At 41.5% G+C, this 25,956-nt stretch overlaps 2 protein-coding genes across 5 annotated transcripts in view; both read right to left on the bottom strand.

Annotated features, from left to right (window-relative positions):
• Positions 1 to 19,181, bottom strand: part of LOC121692851 (1-phosphatidylinositol 4,5-bisphosphate phosphodiesterase beta-4) — a 28,507-nt gene extending 9,326 nt beyond the window's left edge. The window contains exons 1-25 of the mRNA XM_042071803.1: positions 19,111 to 19,181; positions 17,030 to 17,156; positions 14,631 to 14,711; positions 14,467 to 14,523; positions 14,159 to 14,302; positions 13,094 to 13,173; positions 11,505 to 11,558; positions 11,239 to 11,320; positions 10,482 to 10,582; positions 10,098 to 10,155; positions 9,411 to 9,519; positions 8,741 to 8,951; positions 7,144 to 7,237; positions 6,664 to 6,743; positions 6,465 to 6,549; positions 6,282 to 6,381; positions 5,978 to 6,052; positions 5,363 to 5,454; positions 5,071 to 5,130; positions 4,789 to 4,930; positions 4,498 to 4,582; positions 3,922 to 4,046; positions 1,862 to 1,913; positions 760 to 862; positions 512 to 676 (exon numbers count right to left, since the gene is read on the bottom strand). Coding sequence (XP_041927737.1) covers positions 512 to 676; positions 760 to 862; positions 1,862 to 1,913; positions 3,922 to 4,046; positions 4,498 to 4,582; positions 4,789 to 4,930; positions 5,071 to 5,130; positions 5,363 to 5,454; positions 5,978 to 6,052; positions 6,282 to 6,381; positions 6,465 to 6,549; positions 6,664 to 6,743; positions 7,144 to 7,237; positions 8,741 to 8,951; positions 9,411 to 9,519; positions 10,098 to 10,155; positions 10,482 to 10,582; positions 11,239 to 11,320; positions 11,505 to 11,558; positions 13,094 to 13,173; positions 14,159 to 14,302; positions 14,467 to 14,523; positions 14,631 to 14,711; positions 17,030 to 17,113 — 2,319 coding nt within the window. The 5' untranslated portion in view covers positions 17,114 to 17,156; positions 19,111 to 19,181. The remainder of the gene's footprint in view (positions 1 to 511; positions 677 to 759; positions 863 to 1,861; positions 1,914 to 3,921; positions 4,047 to 4,497; positions 4,583 to 4,788; positions 4,931 to 5,070; positions 5,131 to 5,362; positions 5,455 to 5,977; positions 6,053 to 6,281; positions 6,382 to 6,464; positions 6,550 to 6,663; positions 6,744 to 7,143; positions 7,238 to 8,740; positions 8,952 to 9,410; positions 9,520 to 10,097; positions 10,156 to 10,481; positions 10,583 to 11,238; positions 11,321 to 11,504; positions 11,559 to 13,093; positions 13,174 to 14,158; positions 14,303 to 14,466; positions 14,524 to 14,630; positions 14,712 to 17,029; positions 17,157 to 19,110) is intronic.
• A 520-nt stretch (positions 19,182 to 19,701) lies between these two features.
• LOC121692852 (1-phosphatidylinositol 4,5-bisphosphate phosphodiesterase beta-1) overlaps positions 19,702 to 25,956 on the bottom strand; it is a 45,779-nt gene continuing 39,524 nt past the window's right edge. For 2 of the 4 annotated variants that reach the window (XM_042071804.1, XM_042071805.1), the window contains exons 27-32: positions 25,201 to 25,387; positions 25,012 to 25,088; positions 24,777 to 24,866; positions 24,197 to 24,254; positions 24,015 to 24,101; positions 19,702 to 22,448 (exon numbers count right to left, since the gene is read on the bottom strand). In XM_042071804.1, the coding sequence (XP_041927738.1) occupies positions 22,245 to 22,448; positions 24,015 to 24,101; positions 24,197 to 24,254; positions 24,777 to 24,866; positions 25,012 to 25,088; positions 25,201 to 25,387 (703 nt within the window). In that variant the 3' untranslated portion in view covers positions 19,702 to 22,244. Of the gene's footprint in view, positions 22,449 to 23,709; positions 23,735 to 24,014; positions 24,102 to 24,196; positions 24,255 to 24,776; positions 24,867 to 25,011; positions 25,089 to 25,200; positions 25,388 to 25,956 lie in introns of those variants that run through there. The other 2 variants (XM_042071806.1, XR_006025364.1) reach the window with 2 other exon arrangements.

The following is a 25,956-nucleotide window of genomic DNA, read 5'->3' as shown; positions in this document are numbered from 1 at the left end:
AGAGAGAGAGAGATGGTGTGTGCATTTGTTAGAGAGAGAGAGAGAGCGAGAGAGAGAGAGAGAGAGAGAGAGAGAGAGAGAGAGAGAGAGAGAGAGAGAGAGAGGGAGAGAGAGAGAGAGAGAGAGATGGTGTGTGCATTTGTTTGTATGTGTGTTGGGGGTTGGGTGTAAAAGAAAGAGAAAGACACAGGGTGAACACAAGAGGACATGCAAGCACAAGACAGAGCAAGAAGAACCAGAAAGCAGAAGTGCACAACAGGGCTTGTGCTGTATAAATCTCAACACACACATAGTGACTATATGAAGAGTTTTGTTCCAAAATGCTATATCCACCATTTTAAGAAATTTTCATAAATCATAAATTTATGAATTTCATAAATGTTCATAAATTTACATTTTGTTTTCCAAGTAATTTCAGTAGAACTGTAATGGGGTATTATTATTTGATTTATCTTTACTCAATCAAAACAACACAACTGCAATTTGATTGATATTACCTGAATAGGCCTACCTTTCGAAATACAAAAGGTTCTGAGTTGTATACTGGGTTGAGTCCATTATTCATCACCATCTTTGTTCTGAATTCTTTTCTGATGGTGTCTGTGGGCAGTCCGTACATGTCCACCTCCACGTACGTCCCAATTTTTTTGTCCGACAGAAACTGACCAGAGAACAACTGCGGAGGAGAGAAATAGCAGGAATAGCAGGAGCTGTGTCCACACACACACGTGCCTCGTCTTAACACAGAGAGCCACTCACCTGAACGCTGCACGTGGCGGCTATCACCCCGTCCACCGGGGTCTCGGAGAACGGATCGAACATCCGATTGGGCCGCTGCATGAAGTCTGGCTTCAGCAGGTACCTGCAGTCGGAGTGGATTGAACAGCCGAGGCCCCGCTAATGTCACAATATGCATTTGCATTCGTTTTCATTCAGAGCATATGACAGCAGAAGGAGGCTAGAATTCATCATTAAAGCCATTATCTCCTGTACCCTCAACTCAACGACCCATTTAATTAAGTCTCCCTTGTCCGATATTCAATTTACACGGAAGGGAACATCACACTAATAGATGTGGCATGGGTGCAGACCTTGATGAATGCACTGATTAATATGTTGGAGTTTTTCTCACTGTAACAGGGCAACGATCACGCGCCGGCTCCAATTCACAGCCAGCGTGCAGCACAGCGCAGCACAGTGCAACACAGTGCAACACAGCGAGCAGCCTTCCTTACTCAACAAGCGGGAATTTCTTCTGCCAACTGCTAAAGTATGAACAGCCAGCCTGGCATAGCAATGCATTAGGGCAAAGAGCCAGAAACATCAAGAGACAATGGCTGTGTGTGTGTAGAGTAATATTCTGTGTGTGTGTGTGTGTGTGTGTGTGTGTGTGTGTGTGTGTGTGTGTGTGTGTGTGTGTGTGTGTGTCTGTGTGTGTGTGTATGTGTGCGTGTGTGTGTGTGTTTGTGTTTGTGTTTGTGTGTGTGTGACAGACAGGCAGAGAGAGAAATACAGAACATTAAGAGACAATGCCTGTGTGTGTGTGTGTGTGTGTGTGTGTGTTTGTGTGTGTGTGAGAGAGAGAGAGGGAGAGAGAGAGAAAGGGAGAGAGAGCAATCGGGACCAAGTAGCATGCTCTCCTCTGTCGTCTGTGAGTAAAGTTGACAAGAGCGCAGGGCTAGTGAAGGGATCTCCAGTGACATGCGGCCCTTCCTCTGCACGCGCAACCACTGTTTGACATTCACATGCTAGCCAAATGCCAAATGCCAAAACAGAGACAACAGAGACACTTTTATGATGCCAGAGCAGAGGATGCAGCCAACAGGAAAGCACAATCACTAAGACAGAGAGGTCTCCTCACCCGGATGAGCCGTTGTACTCAAACTTGCCCTGGTTGAGCTGCATAGCCAGATCTGCACACACAAACAGAGGGATTAGGAGTCATGAGCTCAGACTGTCACAGTGAAATGCAATCAATAAATCAAGAGATCACTAACTACAAAGCTGAATTGATCTGAAAAGTTATTGTGTCATTGGTACAGGTAATTGTGTTTATTGCATTGTGCTAAATAAAATATTTAGTACATGAAAGCTTCAAGGTGCATGCTGACAATGTGTGAAATAAACACTGGCAGATAGGAATGCTTGTCTCTCTTTGCTTGTCTATTTTCTTTAAAAAGTAAAATCGTAAAACTAAAGCCAGACAATGTTGTCATTCAAGTTAATGATTACAGAGCATTATAAAATCTAAGGAAGTGTCACAGCAGGTTTACTCGCTCTTCAATATGCACGTTAACCAAAAGCATGAAATCAAAACGACCTTCAATGCCACAGAGGATCACTTGGAACTGACACTTTCATTTCATACAGTGTTTTTGTTCGCAGATCTATTTTCACCTGAGTCATAATTTGCAAGAAGTTATGGCTAGCACTAACCCCAGGTGCAATCAACATATTTGCCTCACATGTGAAGCACTAGCTAGTGCAGTGGTAGAGAGAGAGAAAGACTGGCTAAATGTGGTGACCTAATCATCAGCAATTAGTTCTGGTCGAGGTGCCAAGCTCAACCAATAAAGATGGCTGTGCGGTCCAATTTTTAGCTATGCATGTTGTAACCAAGGCAATATATTAACAACGTTGAGAGAGCATTGGGGTGGGTCTGATTAGACTTGCAAAGTTTCCTGTGTTACTCTGTTCAATTCAGGATCAAGAACTGAGGAATTATCCCTATCTGGTTAACCTAAGGGTGACTTGTGATTATTTCTGACATTGTCTTGTCAAAAGAGAGGTTGTGACAGAAATGTATCTCCTTAGTGTTATAGCTATATTAGTACTACAGTGCACACATTGCTATTGCTTATGTGACGTTGAGTAAATTATGATCATCAGAGTCCAGGCCTAACGGTGAATATAAGCTTAAAATGTTAAGCCTAATCCTATTTTAAGAAGCCTTTCAGATCGATTTTTCTTTCATATATGATCTGGGTTTTTGTTATCTGCTATGGAAGATGGGTGCAATATATTTTGACAGATACGTGAGTACTAGATGTCAATACAGGGGGTACGTTCATGCAAACCTTTTTAAAATATTGCTAAGCCCACATCAGAAACCGTTATAGCAGCTGCATGTGTTTCATCTTACATTACTGTGAAGTAAATCTACCCATAACTGCAACCATCGAATTACCACTGTCAAATTATATTTTTTATGGAAAAACAAGCATGCTTTTTTATTCCTTAGTCTGAGACTGCATTGCTTTTGGTTGTTAGTAAACCATCCCTCAAATCTGACACTTCTTCAGATAAATCAAAATGACTGACAAATCAGTCCCTGTGTGTAACTTGAGGAGAATAAATTCAGTGTGAACAGTAAAGCAGATGGGTGAACTGATGTCTGTGAGTGAGCATGCTGTCACAGCCTGTTAGAATTTGTGTTTGGTGTTGACTTCATGGATTCTCTGATCTGACGGAAGTTTCTAGGACAAACATCATGGCAGTTCCCCCCCTGGGAGTTCCTGTGCATTATACACACTCTCGTTATGTCCTATATGAGAGCAATATATGGAAAATGATAATAGGGAGGCATTAAATAAGGCCTTAACACCTTATCCTCCTGAAATCCAGCATCTGTGAGAGTGTGAAAGTGTGTGTTTGTATGCATGTGTATGGCTGTATGTGTGTTTGCAAATGTGTGTATGTGTGTTGGTGATTGATGTCTTGGCTTTGAGGAGTATGTTCTGGGGACAAAATAGCACTTTCTGATGAAGCATCTGTTTCTTGGCATTGGCACCCACTGAATATACATGCATTTGTAGTGGTGACAACGCATGCATGCGCGTGCGTGTGTGTGTGTGTGTGTGTGTGTGTGCATGGGGAGAGAAGGGCACTTTTGGCGCAAGGCCACAGAAGAGTTAGCATTACCTGGGGTCTGGAAGTTCAGAGCCACCATCTGGCAGCCGGCATTCCAGAAGATCTGAGGCATGTAATTACTGGAGTCTACCCGGCCCCCTTTGGGATAGATGCGGCTCATCTGCCGCTTGTTGTAGCTATGTGCTTCATTCAGGACAAAACAGCAGAAAAAAGGACAGGACATGGACTTTTGGGGGATTGGGGTGGAATCTAAGGAGTATTTTTGGATCAAAGGTCCTTGCTACCAACTAGGATAGACCCCTCCGGTCCTCTAGGCTTCAAGGCCCATTCAGAAGGCGATGAAAATTTTTCGGCTTTCTTTTTCGGGCCACTTTTGATTCTCCCCCTCACTTGTGCCTCTTTTAACAGCGAAGAAAGGCCTGTTCACAGAGCTATGTTTTTCAAGCATGATCAGTCATACCCCCCCCCCCACACACACACATACACACATACGCACACACACATCCCACCCCAAAAAAAGTGATCTCTCTGTTGGCTTCGCCTCCTCTCTCAAGCCCCTCTCTGTGATGGATAGCGCCAGCTCGCGGTGCGAGCACGCAGCGGAGCTTGCAGCTAAAAAGAGGATACTTCACAAACTCAATGGCACTCGTCTTCAGCAGTCCCAGGCAGACCGTTTCGTTGAACGAGGACATGTTGTGATGGATGTTGTTCTCTATGGCAGGTAAGAAAAAAAGCAGAGACAGCCGCAATGCATCCATATGGCGACAATCACTTGTTTTGCTGGCACAAATGCACATTGTTGTCACAACATTAAAACGCCATATGGCCAGAAAGTTTCCTGTTAAGTGAACCAAAACTAAACACGAGGCATCTTTTAAGTGAGTGACAAAGTGACTGAGCGTGCCTGGACATACGCACCCTCTGCTACTTCAAAGCCCAGAAACTTCACAGCCTGGGCATAATTGACAATCGATGAGAGGTAGGGGTGGACGTTGGTCGTGGCTGCGACGTAGTGGTAGCTGTTGATGATGTACAGTTCGTCCACGTTTGTTTCACCGACCTTTAAAGAACCACAGAGCCCTGATTTCAGTCCCATCACTCCCGTCACACCATGTTCAACCAAACATCCGCCCACACAGGAGAATTAGGGGCACGGAGCCGGTCCAGAATAGAACAGAACAGAAAAGAGAAGTTAACAACCTTTTTGCCGTTCTCTTGATCAGGGGCTTCTAATATCTCCACTTCATCCTGTGTCATTTCCTGACAGAGAAAAAAAGGAAACGTCATTCGCGCAGAGGCCTATTTCAGTGGCGATGAGCGTCGTCGAGACTACTGCCGAGCCCACAGCCGGAGAGTTGACACGTCCAGTTAGCGGTTCACCGTCCAGAGGGCAGGGCAGTCTTCTGGCGCCGCCATGGCCATTGTAGCATATCATTCAGCAAGATGAAAGGTGAATAATTCATAGGTGAGGGAGAGCGAACATCTCTCTTACCCCGCCGCTGTCCACCTGGGTCACACCGCTCGGCTCACTGGAGCAGAAAGGCATCCCCAGCTGAAGCTCTGGGTGGGCCTCGTCCACACCGTCTACCAGGAGCAACAGGAAGAGGAAATGGACAGTCTCACAGGAGCCAACGGAGCTTTATTTTCATATGACCATTTTGGACTGTTTTAAATAGATTTCTCTCTTTCTCTATCTCTCTCTGCATGTTCGTGTTTGTGTGTGCGTGTGCATGTGTGTGTGTGTGTGTGTGTGTGTGTGTGTGTGCATGTGCATGTGCATGTATGTGTGTGTGTGAGAGAGAGAGAGAGAGAGAAAGAGAGAGAGAGAGAGAGAGAGAGGTGGTGTGTGGATTTGTGTGACAATGTGTTGAAAGAATGTGTATTTGTATTCCAAGTACTACTGAACTTAAAATATACTAAGCAGAAAACTGTAAAAAAAAACTCTCACTTAAGTCTGGTGCAAAAACCTTCCCATTACAGGTACCCCATCAGAACACCAGAGGAATTGAGACAAACCACACTAACTATGCAGCTGTGGCTGAAGGCTAAAGCACATCTCCAAGTGTTCTGTTTGCTGAGCTCCACAGTTAAGGGCTTTGTTTCTCACCACTAAATGGTTCGTCTTCATTCTCCTTGGCGCTGGGACCTGCGTCCCTGTTCCTCTTAAAATCCTCCAGCTCCTCTGCACACAAGCACCATCACATACAAACACATTCATTGTGCAACCACAATTGACTTCTTTAGATGACACGTACTTCAAGCACACAGCACAATGCATTGCATTGCTGAGAGTAACAAAAAATTTTCCTTTAAAGATCTAATCCATCCACACCAGTGTCTCACTCTGTCTTAGACAGAGTGCAAAACTCATGCTTGGCTCGCTCTCACTTTCACACGATTGTTCAACTCACTCTGCTCGACCTCTGGTTTGGATCTTCGGTTTTTAATGAGGATTTTCCTCTTGAGGTCGCGGGGAGAGGGCAGAGGGCAGCCGGGCTCCAACTCAGAAGCCAGAGAAAACATCCAGCTTGATTATAATCAGAGGAGCATGCAAAGGCAAAACATGTGATAGGGGGAGCATTCGGAAGACTTACTGGAAAGCCTTCCAGCGGCTCCCGGAGCAACAGATCCCCGAAAATGTCTTCACAGTATCGGGCTAACTTGTACTGCTGAGGCTTGCTGGAAAAATACAGAGTGGCGTTATGCTCTTCATCATGAAATTCATGCAATTAAGTAAAACACGCACTGAATAGGCAATTCTATGAATGTGTTGCCATGCAAAGCAATGCTTACGAGCAGTGGTTCTCAAAGGACAGAATGACAGGGTACTCAGATGTCACAAAGGCAGTTTCCTTGATGGCCTGAATAGCATCCTGCAAAGTGAGAGAGAGAGAGAGAGAGAGAGAAAGAAAGAGAAAGAATGAGAATTGTTTCAGCGTAACACTGTCAGTCAGTAGTAATCTCATGAGAGATTTTATAGTTAAATTTCATTGTTGTGAAGATAGCAATGTAATGCAATCATTGTTTATGATCATCACAGTTTTCAAACCACCTGCTAATCAAGATGAAATAGACAATGCCTTGGATAGGTATCATAAGGCTAACTGAGAGTAATTGAGATAATGAGGTAATTTTGTTACAATAATTCACATTTTCTAGAACTTATATAAAAAATGAAGGTACAGTAAACAATTCAGTGTGAAGAGGAATAGTAAATGACAGCATTTCAAATAGAATGTTCTAGTGGCCTGTGGCTTTGATGAAGCTGTTCACCTTGAAGAGGATTTCTGTGCACATGGCCTTGCCATGAGTGATAATAGGCTCCTGGTCCTCACCCTTGCCATCCCAGCAGTCAAGTTCAACACACCTGGAACAAACACATAATCCTCAAAAATATAGAAAGATTATAGTTTCCCTATAAACTGAACATTCATTCCCTTTTCCTTCAGTGTAAGGTTTAAGACTTTTCACTATACATAAAATGCTATTCAGACATTTTGAGACAACTGACTAAATATACTATATTTGTTCATTATGCCACTAACCTGACTGACTGGCCTTATGCTCAAATGACTGAAATAATTAAATCTCTGACACTGAGCTTCAGTCGTGAAATAACCTGTGGAATTTAATTTCTTGTTAATGCATGCCAGCTAATTAGGTGTCCACCAACAAGACTGCACTTCAGATAGCACCTCAAATGCATGCTTCACAGAATTCCAAGTGCAGACATGCGTCCACATCGATTCTTGACTTGGTCAATCAGGCCGCCATGACAGAACTGTCGGACATTCACCACTACTGAAGAAGAGACATAAGCATGAGATTTGCTCACGCCAAGAACCAGGCATTAGGCAACTGCTTCCTCTAGGCAAATTACTCCTAATCTGTTTACTGTACATTTGTGCTTTTTTTTGGTTTCGGCTTCTGTGTGTTTGTAAGACAGCGAACAGGGGGACAGATGAGGTGGGCAGGTGTGGTTCCCACCATGAGGCCACTTTGATTGTGACACCAGAGACTTTCTAATGAGGAGACACAGCACTCAAAAAATCCTCCATAGAAATGCATGGGGTTAGTTTGTACCGCCAATATGGCAGTTGTCTACACATATCCCACCCCTTCCGCGACAAGACGTTGACATGTGAATACATTGAGCCAATAATGTGGTGTGTTGTGAAGGCATGTGCCAATCATGTGTTGTGATCTCGCTGCCAGAGCAAGATTGGTGTCGTGAAGCCTTGTGCACGCGCATTTCTGCCGAAACGGATGCCCGATGAGTGCCCAAAAAGCGTTGCAATATGGCCGCCGACGGGGACTTGCCTAAAAGGACTTTGGTGACACTGCTGGAAACCTGCTTAAAATGAAAGCCAACATGGCCGCCACAGCAGTCTGTAGTAGTCTCTCTCTTTGCTGTCCCCGTTGTCAGCAAAGTAATGTTTAGTTAAATATTATTATATTAAGGGATTTGAAATAGGCAGCATTCATTTTTCCATGCACTCACTGACTATTCTTCTAAATAAGAAATAAGTTATTTGATGAGCAATGTCTAATATTAAAACACAACCCTTTTTAAACTGACAATGCTATGCAGGGCCATGTTTAGTGATGCTTTAGGCCAAGTTAAATAAACATTCATTGTACTGTATATGTTATGTTGTTTTAACATTTACACCAATTATGCACACAAAGTGTCCAATCGCGTAGAGCCCTCAGCGGTGTGACCTTGCTGGTCTTTCCATCCTCCCTTGTCTTGAATTTCATCTTGGGGGTCAATAAAGTATCTACAGTATCTATCTATCTTCAGTGTCTAAGTCTAAGTTGAAGTTGTGTTGATGAGCTGGAGTGCCCCCAGCCAAAGCTGCCCTCCTACCTGCAGCCTGACAGGAGCACCTGACGGTACATCTCTACCGAGGACTTCCCCCCAAACTGGCGGCCTGTCAGGTAGGTGTTGTGCGAGGAGCTGATGAAATAGTGGGCCAGTGGATGCTCCATGTCCTGGTAGAGCTCCAGGCGATCCTGGAAGACGGGGGCGTTCTCGTCTGACATCAGGTAGCGGCAGAAGCCGTCGCTCGACATAAGGCCTGCGGGGGCCCCACCAAATAGATTGATGGTAGATGTGAAATTGAGACATCAAGTCTCCAAAGGTTCAATGTCAAAAAAAGATGCACACTGCTATTCATAGTTCTCCATGTTACAGTTTGAGATGTTTCATACATTCTTTGCAGAGCTCTGTAATTGTAGAATTCAGCAGTGACCATAACAAGTCTTTCTATGATTCACCACCAGAGGGAGGTACATGGTCAGATAATGTTATTCAGCCTCACCATATAAGTGGCATGTTGCACCCTGCAATTTCAATGCACTGCATTTGCAGTTTTTCCCGATCGCTTTAATGCTTGCGTCAACTGACATCACCTTGTCAAAACAGTTAACATACAGGTCTAAACAGAATCACTCTGGCCAAAATGACACATTTTGCTTGCAAAAGACTCTAACACGCTCAAAACATTTAAAACAAGCAGCAAAAGCACATTTTTCACCTTTTCTTTTCAGCTTGTCATCGGGCTCATATCTCTCCACTATCTGCACGGCTCGCTTGGCGTCGTAGAAAGGAAACAGAATCTCATTGAGCCGTGGATCTCGCTGACTCTGTGGAGACGAGAGATGATATGCAGTCTCAGTGAACGAATGCACTCAGCACGTACACCTGGTGCTCTTTGAGAAAAGATTATCATGTAGTCAGCAAACAAGCACGTGGGAATCACAAACCAGGTCTAATTCTGCCAAATTACAACTCCAATTCATCAGATTATTAGTAGGAGCAGTGTGAGAGGCCTTGACAGTGGCAACAGACAAAGTTAAAGTGGTAAAGTGGTTTTCAATGGCGGTGATTTTGGAGGCGAGTGCACAGGCATTCACACAGCCCATTCCGGTGGCTCTCTCAGCGGCCTTGTGGTTAATTCAATAAGACACAAGGGATAACCAACGTGCAAATGCCAGCTGAAGAGATACCAAAGCAAGACGAAAGGAGCTGGGGAGCTACAAATGTCACAGCGAACATCAGGTAATCTTCCAGTTCTCTGAGGTAAAATGGTACTGATGCGGAGGGGGAACAGCAGGTTGCATGGAGGTGAAGGACAAAGTGTTGCTGAAGCACTTAAACAAGAGATTAATTGGGAGACATGAAGCAATGGCAAAAGAACATTAATGAAAATGAAACGGCTTACTTCATTTAAAAAGCAGACTAATTGGTCTACGTTTAAATAATCACTTTTGCCACCATTTCTGAAAAGGAAAAGTTAGGGAACTGAAAACATGTTTGCAGCATTATATGTCACCGTCCTGACCTTGCAATGGCTTAAAATGTAAACCCCAAAGCTAGTTTAATGGTTAATACTGAAATGATTTACAGCAGGTTAGACTTTTTGAGGACGTTAGCATGGTATGTGATGACCATGATAATGCACTGATAGAAAGTTCTGGATGATACTGTAGTTTTCTTATTTTATTTCTCAAGGTTCATATGTTAATACAAATTGCAGAGTTACAGCCAAAGGTTTGATGAAACATTAAACACAACACTTATTTGTTGCATTGATGCATGTACTCACATCTTCTTGAAGAGTTCCTCAATGTCAGTTCTGGGACAGATCTTTTGTGTGAGTGCATAAAACTTATCGAAAGTAAACACAGAGTGGTCAATTTCATCATTCTGTGGGAGCAAAAAATAAGAGTTGTGTTCAGGATTACGGATCTTTAAAAAAGGCATTATATATAGAATTTTGGTCTAAAATCCTATACATAAAATGTAGCAGCATGTTATGCCAAAATCCTTTTAGTCAAGTCCCTCCACTCGGCGGCCATATTGCAATGCACTTTGGGCACTTATCGGGCATCTATATCAGGCAGAACTGCATGACATCAACCTCGCTCCAGTGGCGAGATCACAACACATGATTGGTGTGTATTGTTGGTATTCACAACACACCACATGATTGGCACAATGTATTAACATGTCGACTTTTGGCCGCGGAAGGGGTGGGATATGTGTAGACAACTGCCATATTGCCGTTAAAAACTAACCCCATACATTTCTATTGAAGATTCTTTGAGTGCTGTGTGTCCTCATTAGAAAGTATCTGATTACGCTGTGAAGGCTTTCGTGGGGTAGTCCAACCTGAACCTAAGTAGTTACAACTACATAGTGGGTGTCCTGGATGGCCAGTGGAAACAACAGGCGTGTTTGTCTGTCTTTCATATGGCCATATTAAATCAAACATATTTATGATATTAGAAGACATCAGAAGATGATACTAAAAATAGCATCTCATAAAAGTACACCTCAAAAAGTATAAGTGCAATAATTACCTTTCCACCGGGAAGACCTAAGTCCTTCAGTGCTTGGAAGATTACTTTTTCAGTTTTGCCTGAGGCAAAGGTTCTTGTAATACTGTGGATATTATAAAAGGTAAACAAGTCATATTATTATATCTGTGGCTTCAGGGGAAATACTTTGCCTTAATTGGCAAATAAAGGTGCTTTAGTAAAGACAAAGAAAACACCTGAACCCCAACAAATATTTTCACTATTATACTTAATTAAAAAATACCTGAGGATGACAATTCATACTGTACCTTCTCACTGGAATCTTTCCATTCACATTTGTAAGAAATGACAGCCTCATCCAACTGGGGTGGGAAAGTAGAGAATTATCAACACACACATACTGTACACACACACACACACACACACACAAACACACACGCACACACACACGCACACACATACACACACAAAATCTACATGTTAGACACCTCTATTGGGTGCCATTATGATTGGATAGGTCTGTCCCACAATGCTTCCTACAATGGTGACCACAGAGCGATATCCCCTGATAGCTGTGCTAACCTGCCCTGGGCTAATCTACTCTCACAGCTTTGCTCATAACACATGATTGATGAGAGGACAGCGAGCTTTGTACAGTACAAAGCAGACATTTCTCTGTACTGTTGACTGCTCATCATGGCATGAATCCTCTCAGCACTCTGCATTCTGATCTACAGACCAAAAATAGTACAGTAATTTCCCGCCAATTAACCAAGGTTTATAAACTGATTGCTTAACATACAAGCGTGGTCAATACACAGTCAATAAACAGTTTTGTGCTGTTGTTGTTGCATATAAAACTGTCCTGCAGTTTACACATGATTAGATTAGATTAGATTAGATTCAACTTTATGGTCATTGTGCTGAGGACAAGTACAAAGCCACCGAAATGCAGTTTGCGTCTAACCAGAAGTGCAAAAAAGTGCAATGTGAGTGATATACAAAGTATAGACAAGTGGTGCATAGGCAGGACAAGAGATATAGTGCAGTGTAGACAGTAGTATGCAGTTGTACATGATGCGTCTAATATATGGGAAATTACTGTACACATCATATGTCTTGGTGCAACTTTGGTTAATGTAATGCTTGATCAGTCGAATCCTTTTTGGCAGTATATATTACTTAGACTGTGATGAAATGACTGCTAGAAATTAAGCCTACTATTCAACACATATTTAAAGGTGCTCTAAGCGTTGTTGGGTAATGTCACTTCTGTTGACATTCAAACAAAACAGAGAGCTACTGTAGCTCGCTACTCCCTCCCCCTCGCTCCCGTGCAATTGAAACTCTGCTAATCTCATCGCATCTCATCGGTGATTGGCTGAAACAGTTTGCTATGGTCCAGGCTGGACCAAGTTGTATTTATTGCCATTTTTGGAGCCTGGGTTGTCCACAGAGACTGCACTTTTTTACAGTACAGTATATTCAGGGCACAGGCGGCTAGAGGATGGTGAGGTGATGTTTGCAGTATGTGACAAAAAATTAGCTTAGAAACCGCGTAACACAGCTTAGAGCACCTTTAAGGAACAGTGTAGCTGTGTTTACACATACCACACAAAATGGCACTCCACCCTTGTCCAGCATCACTTCTAGAAAACCCCACTGACACTGTGAGTTGATTTAAGAAAAAGGGAATTTAGGTGAGTTGATTTAACCAATCAGAATTTAAGGGCTCATCTCGACAAATGCATTCAGCAATACCCCCATCCCGATGTTACTCTGTGGCTCGTCTAAAGGCCTGTACACGAGCTGAGATTGAGTGCAAAAATGGTCAGGGTGTGACCTTGGTGACTCATTTGCCAGGGGAGATGTTTGCTCATGCAACTCATACACTCACTGTTTCCTTAGGCATGTCATGGGGCACACGTTGTTGGCCCTGAAGTTGTGAATCAGTGACCTCAAGCCCTCAGTCCACTGCTGTAACCACAGACAAAATGGACAGGGGGTGGTCAATACACGATCTCAATTAACCTCAAAGCAATGCACAGCACACACACATGCGTCACGCACACACACACTTTTTATGGGCTGAACACTGCAAACTTTGATTGCTTGGAGTTATATTAAGACACGGATGCTAAAGATTTCATCCGGTTGTGGACCACATGCTAAGCAGGTCGGCTCAGCTCTGGCTTCCTGGTGCTGTTATCACCGAGGCAACAAGGGATTTCATGAATTAGCAGAAAGGACCCTGTGGGATGGTACACATCATTCTGTCTAGAACTCTCAGACAACAAAATAACATATTCCACTGACACAGCCCCTTCAGTTTACTTCCTCACTCTGGGATAGTCTGCTTAAGTGCTTCTCTAGAATCCTATTTTTAGACACACACACACACACACACACAAACACACACACACACACACACACACACACACACACACACACACACACATGGCGCTGCTGGAGACAGCATGTAGCATTCCGAGGTGAACGACCCCTGCAGTACATCCAAGACGAGCCTCTCTTTCTTCCTGGGTGGGAGAGTAATGAATTAACCACATGTTCCAAAAAGAGCACAAAATGGAAAAATCAAGGCAAACCCAAGCAAAATGCGAGCCTGTACGTGTCCACTGACAGAGCAGCTGTCCGCTGGCCCAACAGAGGTACATTAAATGCCGTCCCCTGGGGTGGGTGGCGGGCTTCTGGGCCATAGTGTTTCTGTTTCAGGGGATTTGGTCTTGGGTTACATGACGCCGCCGAGAGACGCCGTGACAAATGAGTTGTCTCAGCTGGAGGCTGCACGTCTGCCCCACCCCCGCCCCCGCCCCCACCCCCACCCGAGGGAGAGAGAGACGGGGGGGGGGGGGGGATTGAGAGAGAAAGAGAGAGTTCTGGTAGGTCAGGCATAGTTCTGAAATACACTGCTTACAGCATGACATGGGGAGAGAGAGGCTACCTTGGTAACATTGACATTCTGGGCAACCATGAACGTGAATGTGAGATTGATCAGGTCAGGGCCACTGCATATGCAGATAGTGCGACCCTCCAAGTCATTCTCACTCCTTCCCATCGACTCCAGGGACGACAGAGTCTTGGGGTCCTGCCAATTCAACAGAATGACAAATGAATACCTCTATGAGTTTCCCTAGGTTTAACGATGAGAGGTTACTCAAGCTAAATACATTCTCCACTACATAGAAATGTTTGGAACTGTATGATCAAAAATGACATGCAGACATTGTTTTGAGGAGGTCTGGACATTACCTTCGGTATGATGCTGCGTATGCTGTTGATAAGAGAGCATTCCAAAAGCTGACCTTCCTGAAGAGAAACAAATCAGAGACGTGAAATACGGTAGCCAAGTCGATTGTGGAATTAAAATTCATCAAGAAGTAGAAAAAGCAACTGAATTACTCAGAAAGCCTGACCTTTCCTTCACTTTTCCATGTAAGGAAGAAACCAAACTCATCCACTTTGAAAAAGCACTGTGGTTCAAATACAAAAGGATCCTGTGAAACAACAGACTTCAATTCAGCATTTGAAGAGGAACCATGTTCAAGATAAATATGTTCACAGCTGAACAGCCGGATGATGTAACCTAATTAATCATCACTGAGACCAATACTAGAGAAAACATGTGAAGATTCACTGGTTTTCCAACACATTTCAGTTGTGTGTGTGTGTGCGTGTGTGCGTGTGTGTGTGCGTGTGTGCACTTCAAACATGCCTTCAAAATTTCATTCACCTCTCTAAGTAGAACATAAATCCAAACAGAATTAGTTGCACCTGTCTCAGTGAAAGATAAATTCAAGTATCCTTTGTATTCATATTGAATAAAATGTACCTGACAAAAATGACATAAACATGAAAATGATTGAGTTGTATACACTGCCAGTCATATACACATAAAGTAGCTTATTTATCTCAGATGTGATGACAGTTTGTGGGCATGAGTGCTACAGTATGCAACTCTCTCTGTCTGCTCTGAGGCTACCTATCACAAACCCACCTTTTAAGAAGACGGGGAATGTAAGGTACTGCAGAAAAGATTCTTAATAAATGCCAAGAGCATTTACTCAAAGCACCATCCGCATTACAAGGGAGACAGAGAAATGGACATATGTCCAACAAACTGGCAAAAAGCAAGACATTTGTGATAAGAAAGCTCCAACAAAATGTAAATCATATTACATCACTTTTAAGTAAGATAATTAGGAATCTGATGTGAACTAAGGCACATCTTTTCTAATCTATTCCCACAAAATATTAACAGATAAACTTAAAACAAAACACTCTCCAGAACAATAAAGAATTTCTGAATAATGTTGGTACTATGTTCAATACATCTCTCTCTCTCTCTCTCTCTCTCTCTCTCTCTCTCTCTCTCTCTCGTATGCATTCATTGGTACCAGAGCAGAGAGAGGGTTCCTAGTTATGTAATCTCTTATTGAGTGAGCTTTACAGGCGGTTGTTGAGTTGAATATTTCTGCCCTCTGGCTGCCAGGCCTCTGAAAGGCTTATAGTTTCTCCTTATTCTCTTCCCTCTTGTATTGACCGTCTCCCATACTCTGCTGCATTTTTGTCTGACTTAACCCTTAAAGGAGTACCGTCACACTGGTGTGACGAGAATGTTGAGAAATGAACATTCTAAAGAATATCTGGGTTCATTGAATTCAACATAGAATTTTAGAATCTTCAATTGTTGCGGAACTTAGAATGTTCAAAAACCTACACCTTTAAGGGTTAAGGTCACTTTCTTTTTCTTCGTCTTCACTGTAAACAAACATCACAGATTCCACTTAGCATAATGTGGAAAAGCAAGCAGTTATTCAATATTACACTTCACTACATTGGCATTAATGTCATGTTATGTGAATCCCCTAACGCTAAATCACTGTAGGCTATAGATAGATACATTTCACCAGGGTTTCATGATGCCTAAAATACTGGTGCTTAAAATACATCAAGACAGAGATATATTCGATTCTAAACTATTTAAAAACACTTATTCCTATTACAATGCAAGGGGAATACGCTCTAGAAAAGCCTTGGTAGTCTACATGAATGGGCAATATGTAAGAACAATCCTCAAATGAATGCAAGCCTTAAACCATGTAATGAATAACTATGTGTGAACATACACCACCTCTTCTATTCATATCACAAACACACAAATGTCTCTTACTGGTTACACAAAACAACACAACGGCACTTCACATTCTTATTCCCCCAAGGGAAAACAATTCATTAGTCAAGGGAAACTCTTTACACACAGAGGAATTACATCAATTATTCAAGTCTTTGAGCATTTTTAGTTCCTGACACATTATATGTAGCAGCTAAGCTCTGCGCTGATATCTATTCCAAGATAAACTTGGTTGTGGCCTTACTGTGAAGACTCTGGGGATGTGTGAGAACACAGATGTTCAGAACATCCTCTGCGATAAAACACAAACACTTCCGTTTCTCAGGATTTCAACGAGCCACCATATAGAATTCAGGCTCATCCATTGTGTGAGTGGTGAAAGCAGTGATAGTATGTCTACATGAGGATCAATGTTATTGATTGGCTCTCTAGCGAAACAGTGCCCTCATGCTGGTTCCAGAAAAAGAAACTGTAGCATGCTGCTGCTAATGTTTTATTGATTCCACACATTTGAAAAAAAAAATGTCCTCAAAAATCTAAAAACTCAAAACTGCTTTCACAGATATACATACATACATACATACATACATACATTGCAAATGTGAAACTGTGAGCATATTGTTAGAGAAAATGTTTTTAAATAAAAAGATATAGATAGATAAAAAGAGAAGATATTCTCACCTCTTCAAATCGGTCAAAGTATGCCCCCTCCTGCATGAAGCTGGGAAGAGGCTTCTGCCAGTTGAACACGTATGCTCGTGCCATGGATCTAAAGGAGCTGTAGGCCTACTAGCAGGAAGGCATGCACCTGTTGGCAGAGCCAAACATTAACTGTAGCTGAAATAAAAGACAGTTTCTCTCTTAAAGGGGATGTGACTTAAAGGGGCTGAGGCTCAGCCTTCACTAAAGGCACAACCCCCCCCCCCCCCCCCCACCCCCCCATTTAGAACTTAGAGGATTAATGGACTGTGACATAAATAAAGTCTCTGAAAGGCCACTGCTACATTTTGATGGCCCCACTGTTATATATGGAAACTTTGTTTAAATAAGCCCTCAAGTGTCCATCATTTTGAAATATTAGGCATGCTGTGGCAAAGTTCATGGGCAGGTCTATATGTAGGCTCTATAGAGAGCCCTAAGCCCTTTGTTAGAATAAACTAGGCCTCGGCAGTAAACCAGTGCAACAGTGGCAATCTAATAAAGAAAAGATCCTGCACCTGAGGGAACAGTGTGCCAGGGTCTCACAATAATTTATGTCACATCCTCACTATACAGTATGTACAGGCTTTGCATTGAAGCCCATGCCTTCCTGCGATAGCACTCACACCCAAAGGAAGCTCATGGCTATCTGTAACCCTCTGCTTATATAGCAGCTCAGAGAAGACCACCAGGCAGACCCTGTGGTATCCTGTGTTGAAACACTATTGAGTAACACTAATATGCACACACACACACACACACACACACACACACACACACACACACACACACACACACACACACACACACACACACACGCACGCACACACACACACACACACACACACACACACAATCTAACAGCCAGTGTCTGGGAATTACACACTTTCCGTTTCAATGGTCCTGAAAATAAACAGTATGTAGGGACTCTAGGAAGCTTAAGGAAATGTATTCAAATGGGGCTGAGATCAAAACCTGTCGGTTACCAATGGGAAAAGCCTGATTCAGAATAAACATCTGCTCTACTCCATAACAACAGGCCACACAACATTGTATACAAGGTGAGTTCCCTTTAAATCCAATGATTGCCCTGTTGCTGCCTTTCTCTCATACTGCTCTGGGTGGGTTGTCAGGCTAATTATGTTATCCAGTGATCCATAATAGGGATGCAACAGTTGGAGAGCAGGCACTTTGCAAATCTGTCCACTGAACTTAATAGCAAGATATTAATCACCCAAACGTCACTGACTGGAATGAGCAATTCAAAACAGCCCTCCTAAACTTCCCTGGAAAGACTTTATAACACTGACATGTTAGTGTTTTCCAGCTTCAGATTTCACAACTACAGGCCAACAATGAACAGACCTATTTGGTTACTAGTGTCTGAGGGAAGATTTCAACATCTAAGCATGGCTGTCATCTACTCACCTAGGTCTATATTTCAAACAAGTAGGCTATGCTGCTTTAATGTAAGTTATGTAATAGCTTTATAATACGAGTACATTAAACACCTGTTATCCCAGTTTAGTGTGAGTAGCCTAACAGTAAGAGTATGAGTATGTATACTTTGGTAACGATGCTTTTGAACAATATTGAATATGTCTGCATATTGTACCGTAGATCTACCACGATAGTAAACAATGTGTTTCATATTTGCAAACACTGACTTTTGACGACCACGTATTTCCAAAGTGTTTCATTAGCCCTCATTACACATATAGAGGGTGGATGATCTTGTACGCCGGCGATGCAAGCACAGTATCTATCTCATAACAACTATCTACTATCTCATAACAAACTTGCGGCCATACGTTACTTTCGACCTGCAAGTTGACTGGACGCCTCACACAATGTAGACTATTACCTATTGCAGTTCACCCCAAGCAAAACGTTACCATTGTTTGCATACATGGTTATATCTGTAATTCTCTAACCAAATTAAGCAAGGTAGTTTCATGAATTGCATTCATTCAATGTCAGACTGTCATTTTAAATTTAGTAGATTGTCGACGAACAGTGTGCTACTTGACTTTAACCGCATATAGGCTACTGTATAGGCTTACTTTCAGGAGGTCCAGAGCGGATGCCCTCAGTCGCTGTATAGTGTGACTGGTGGGAGACGTTTCTTTGCCAGCCAGGTTCTTGTTTCTATTCCTCATTACAATTCGTGCTGTCACCGCCAACCCATTCCATAGCTACTCGATGTGCTCCAGGGATAAGAATAACATTATACTGCCATCACACGGCCGCTTGTAAGCAATGGACACTAGAATCACTGGTGATTCTGACAGTGGTGATACTGTAATATGGCATTCAGTGACGGCCAAATAATGTCACCCTCTTGCAAAAAAATAAATGTGACACTGTTTCTGCTTTATATAATTTAAATGCTGAATTCAACGCTGGTAAATGGACCATGGCATTACATTCTTACATATTATAGAATATATTCTATATTGTATTCTATATATCTATATTGTAGAATTTTGTCTGGCTATGATTTCTATCAGCAGTGGATTTTCACACACTGACGTTGACGTCCTGATAGGCTATCTGGACACAAATCAAATTTTGCCCTCAGATTTCCTTTTTTGGAAATAGCACGTCTCATATTTCACCCAAAAATAAATCATTCACTACCAATTTATCATATAAAACTTTCACAACAACATTTTAATAATTTCAAACAAATGCACAGCACCACAAGACCACCTACATATAACTATACTCATCTCGAAAATAATGACTGAAAAACTGTGGCACCAGCAATACAGTTATATGTCCTGTTTCATTTCAGTTATGCTATGAGGCTATCTGAGATACATAAATAAAGGGAGAAAAAAATATGGCATTCAATAGTTAACATAAAATGTAATAGCCTATTACACTTTTCGTAATAAGTAATAGCCAACTAAGCAATAGCAATCTAATCTGGTTGTATAAACATTTTTAAAATGCGCATACCATACAAAAATGAAAACTCTTAAATAATGTCAATTCACTCAAAATGCCATTTATACATTCCACATCTACAATGGATAACACATATAAAGGCACAGGACTTGCACATCAAAACGATCAAAAATAATTTCTTGTCCTAAAAGTAATTCAAGTAATTCTTACGTTGTGAAGAAATTTTGGTCAGAAAGGAAAGAATGGCACAGAGAGTTTCTTTGCAAAAAATCTGGTCAAAATGGCCCCCAATGGTAGCATTTCCAGTCAAACATTGTGTAAACTTTTATCGGTTAATTAATTACTTAAAAAAGAGACAAACAACTACAAAACAAACTATGAACAATCATCATTCTCACAACTTTTAAAACAATATTGCACTCTTCTGCAAAATCAAGCCCATTTCCCAAAATATCATAAAACTGAGCGAGTAGGCCTAAAGGACCCATAATAATGACATAAAGTATCATCCTGTGATATAATACACCAGTCCTTCACCAGTAATAATCACTGACCTTACGTCCTACACTTTCTGTTAGGTGAGAGTTGTTTTGGTACCTCTTTAATACTTTATAATATCTATTTCCTCAGAGAAATGCTTATTACAACATTCAAAAGCATACTGAATCTAAAAAAAAAAATGTTTGTATGGAATGTATAACAAGTGTTGGCCAGACTTGTAAGAGAAACACAGCCAATAAACAAATACCCCAAAATATCTGAAGACTCACGGCTGCAGGGGGAATATAACTCTGGTTGAATGAACTCACAAGAACATGGAATTTTCCAGAGAAAGTGCTCAATTCCTTTAAAAGCTCTGAAGATCCATCAGTAGAGAGACTATTTACATACAACAACATTAAATACTCCAACACAAGAGTTTGCACTTTTAATATGTAGTTTATCTTAAACTAGAACAATGGGGTAAACCAAAAAATGCCATGGGCATAACTTGATTTAATAAGTAATAAATTGCATAATTATGATCATACTAAAGGACATCAGAAGTGCATATTCATAATCTTGCCCTTACATGGTGGAATTCCCATGCACTCTCTGCACTGTAGTGTTTACTGTATTTACGTACCATGGGACATATGGATTATCATGAAAATATCCCCTCTATATAGATCCATGCAATATAGAGTAAATATGAATCATAGGCCTATCTTACGCAACAGAACACTCTATTCCACAAAGGGTCAGGATTTTAACTATAAAACATTCAAAACATGTTCAAGTTTTCATATTTTTCACTTCAAACATCCCTACGATCCCTACATGAACCGAGTTATGAGAAAGCTAGGGTAAAAAGGATTGTTATGAAGAAAAGGTCACGGCTCCAAAATCACCAGGTAAAAAAAAGACACGCACAGCCTGTATAAACTGAACTTGATCATGATGTTGCTTTTCTCCAGTTATTGAGAATAAGAAAACACATCCTCACAGTAACTACTTCACTACACCTAAGAACAACATATCACTAGTTTAACATTTACAAATGTATGCCAACACAGTAAAATACCTAGTACACCCATGCATCCCTGAAAAATACAATTTTCCAGACTATTCCTGTACCCAAAATATGATCCTGTGTCTCCAATCCAGACAATGAACCATTTAGTACTTTTGTCAATGAACTGTGAAAAATAATGATACTTTTAAAACCGAAACCACTCAAAACAACTACAATCAGCAGCAACAGAAACAGAACAAGAGCAAGCCACCAGTGCTTGCCACCCAAAGCAAATAGTAATGTTACCAATTTCAGTGCAAATATACAATGTGTACTTTTTGTAAGATCACCTGAAAGCTACAGGTTGTCTAAATAGTTCTGGTACCGGTATTTCATAAGACATCAGATTGATTTGTTTTGCCCAAATTGCACTCATGCAGAATTTTTTTTTGCAGAGAAGATACCAAAACTCAGAAAAAAACTGTAGTAGCAATGATAACACCCACATATTCAACATTAAAAATAAATTAATGAATAATTAATTAATAATAATAATAAAAAAGAATTCCTCACACTATCAGTAAAACATATAATTCTAAATAAAGCCAAGTCTAAATATTGAAAATTAGCAAGCTCTGTCAGCCATGCTACGTCAGAAGCCTTTGGGACAAATCAAGGGCATAGAAATGTACAAAGACCAAAAACAAACAGAAAATCAAAAAAACATATGTCCAGAAAGTATCTATTGTACTAAAGAATAGTGCCTCATACAAAGTTCTGTTTCCATGGTTAGTCTTTCTTCTCCTCCTCCATGTCATCTTCCGACTGCGCCCCCTTGTGGCTGAGCCTCTCCTGGGTGGAGGAGGCTGGCAGTGTAGCATGGTCTCCATCATCCGTCAATTTTCTCTTAGTGGTCTCCTGCACAAACTCCTGAATCTCCACCGGGAGTCGACGGAACTTGTCCTGGTACTCCTGGTCCAAATCGCTTTGCAGCTGTGAACACAAGGAATTAAATAGACGTTTCTCATTTAAGACCCCGAGCGAGATCACAAGCTTCCTATCAGTATAGGACATCTTTGATTTGACTCCAACACTCCACAGTGCTTTCGTTATAGTACTGAGGGAGATTTGCACATGGGGAAACATTTTGTCATGAATGACAAAAGTTTTAATTAACAAAATCCCCATCTGAGCTAATTATACCAGAAGTAATGCTATTTTTCTTTTTCTTTTTTAATTAACTGATGCTATCTCTAGGGAAATAATCAAATGTGATGTTCCACTTTGAAAAAGACAAGAAGAGGAACCATGTGCCAACTACAAAATGAAGTGTAGAGTTAGTGCATACTCTGCTTTGTATGCTGAAGCCAAGGTGACTTCGGCGTATAAAAAACAAACAAACAAAACAACAGTAGACAACAGTGACTTTATTGAACCACATGCTGCAGCATAATAGCCTCCTAGCATTTCTAGCATTTCTTAGTAAAAATAAGAATAATGACATTCATTGATCTAGTTTACTGTTGCTGTGCAGATCATTTGCTTTGGTGGCCACTATAAGTACTCAACACCAACTGTGAATCAAATGAATCAAATGTGTACTCCAGGAATACATTTATCAGCATGAAAGTTCAGAGATGTGTTCCGTATGTGAGTATCATGTAGGAAAGCGTCTATAAAGATCATCATGGCTATTTTCCCATACTAAATCATTTATAATGTAATGATAATTCAGTTAGGACACTACACCACCAAACCGGATTAAGGATTAAGATGAATAGTACATCTTCAATCATTTGTGAAGAACTGTATATTCAGGATTATACCTGCAACATAGCATACACATAACTTTTTGGGTATAATTTGGGTATTCAAACATAGCCTGTTTAAACACAATACATATAGAAGTATTTCTTCTTTTGGTGTTGGGACAGGCTACGGGAAAGCCGTGAACTAGAGCAATCTGCAGGAGCAGCAACCCTCATTGAAATGCGCCGCGGAATACCGCAGTACAGTCAATGAGTGCACACACCGACCTAATCATCCAAACAGGTAGGCAGTGCACACCTACAGTACAAATAAGCATGTCACATGATGCAACAGGCGCCGTGTGCCAGTCAGACAGTAACAATCCAAAGCAGAGACAAGACCATATGCTCCGACAGTGCCTCACCTTCCCCATGTTTAGTGGGTTGTCAGTAGAGCTGATGCTAACTAATGGAATGATTCATTCACAGACGGATGCGGTGCTTACCTTCATCATCAGATGAGCTGTCCTCCTACAGCAATAATAATGACAACGCCAGTGATAATAGCTTTTTAAATCGTTGGGCTAAATGAGAGTGCATACTACAACTGCTAAGTAGGATGAGGAGAAAAAAAACCTAATCGCTATCGTCCATAGATCATTTGAAATGTGCAACACCTTTATCCACATGCATATTAACTATGAGATCCAGTGTTGTCCTCTGAAAATGTAGTGTTTTGTGGCTGAGAAAACGATGTGGGCTTTTATAAAAGAAACAATTTAACACTAAACCCCAGATACAAATCAATTACCTTCGGCTTTTCATCAACTATTTGCTGGATAATACTCTTGTGGGCTTCAACAAGCTTCTCATGCCTTTTGGTTTGGGCCTCCTCTAACTGAAGAATACATCAGAAGAAGGAGAATCAACACAACAGAGAGTCCATGGCATCATGTTAATGGAAGGAGAGCTGAGTGTTTCATGTGAGCTCACCCTTTTGATGTGTTGCACTACTTCATTGACGTACGACCTGTTTATCTCCAGCTTCTCTCTACGGTGAAAAAGAATGACAGACAGACAAATCATTATCAAGCAATTATCTCTCAGCAGTTATTAGCAGACATAATATAGCAACAAAACTAGCCAAAATAAATACTACAAATACTGAGTTATCTGACTGCAAGGTGTGAGAGTATGAATGGACAAAGGATGAATCCACACTTCATCAGTGGGATGCCTCATGTTTGTTTGTGTGAGAAAGATCTGTGCTGTGAATATGCTGATCCATTCAGGCTGCCAGGGCTAACATCTCTATCTGGACACGGTCCCACTGGTCTCGATTCAAAGCAGGAGGGTGCTTTGGAGAACTCCAAGTTAAAAATGAGACATATTTCATTCACCAATTCAATATTGATGCGCAAACGTATTAATGGTGCAAAGAAGTGTGAGGAAAAAGCAACCACCATTGACCATTGTTGAAATTTCACTCAATTCTCAATTAATGTCTTGACGGCGTTAGCAAACTCTATTCATTCCTCCACTCGTCAGCCCAAGGCCCTGCTTGTACACTTACTCCTCTGTTAAGTGCTTCTCCTTTGATTTGGCTTCATTGATTTTCTCCTGTCTCTTCCTGTCCATTTTCTTCTTCAGCTCTTTCTTTTCCCTGGGAGAGAAGACCTCATTTATAAAAGTTTTACAAAAAAAAAAACCTAAGCAGACTTCATCAGGTCAGTTTCTTTTTTCCACTCGGATTTACTCTTGAGTTAAAAACCGTAGAGAAGACGGGCGATATTGATTCCCACACTCACTTTTCACAGATGTCTTTCAGTTTCTTCATTTGGTTGTTTTGCGATTCCTCAGCAACTGTTGTGAGTTTCACCACGAGCTGAAAGAGGACACAGTACAGGAAAGAGATCAAACTGTTACGGTGGGAACCCTGTGCTGTGCTGTGCTGTGCTGTGCTGTGCTGTGCTGTGCTGCGCTGTGCGGTGCTGCACCTGTTTGATGTGCTCCTTCTTGAGGTACTTCTCACTGTAGTACTGCTCCTGCCTCAGGTTCAGCAGCTGCTGCTGCTGCTGCTCCTTCAGATTGGCCAGCTTGGCCTTGCTCTCCTGGTCCAGCTGGACCAGCTCTTGCTCAAAGAAGGACAAGCCCTGGCCCTGCTCCTGGCCAGGGGACAGGCACCTGCCAGACACCAGAGATGAACACACTGGAATCAAAGCAACCAGAAGAAGGACACTGCACTCCCCTCTCCTGCCTTTTAGGGGAGTGCTTCTAGAATACCTTAAAACACTATCTTTCAACTGCAGAAACAAATATGTGCGTTCCTAAGGCATTTCTGGTGGCACAGAAAGCAATGTTGAGCTAATGCTAACTTGGGGATAGACAAATTAAAAAGTTGATATTGTGCAGAGCATTACGCTAAAGTCATTTTCATTTTCAAGTATTTGCGTTGGTTTTTACCATTTCAACCAGAAATCCTCTAGAAACAGATTGAAAGGGTCTATTGAAGAATGGCTTGCTTTGTTTCAAACATAATTTCCTTTCCACCTGGCCCAATAGTTTTGCACATACCACTGTCACGACTTCACAACACATAATTTATCAGTAATACAGAGATAGATCCAAGTTCCTTTTTCCAGGGAACTCTTAATAATAAATGTCATCTGGTGATTTAAATATGATTCCAGAGAAATAGAGCTAGTAAAAACATGAGATAGGAATTATTCAGTGATATTCATCTGGAATTAATA

Source organism: Alosa sapidissima, chromosome 19, assembly GCF_018492685.1.
Source record: "Alosa sapidissima isolate fAloSap1 chromosome 19, fAloSap1.pri, whole genome shotgun sequence".
Taxonomy (NCBI): Eukaryota; Metazoa; Chordata; class Actinopteri; order Clupeiformes; family Clupeidae; genus Alosa; species Alosa sapidissima.
The sequence above is the reverse complement of the archived record's forward strand: the minus strand, read 5'-3'. Positions and strand labels throughout refer to the sequence as shown.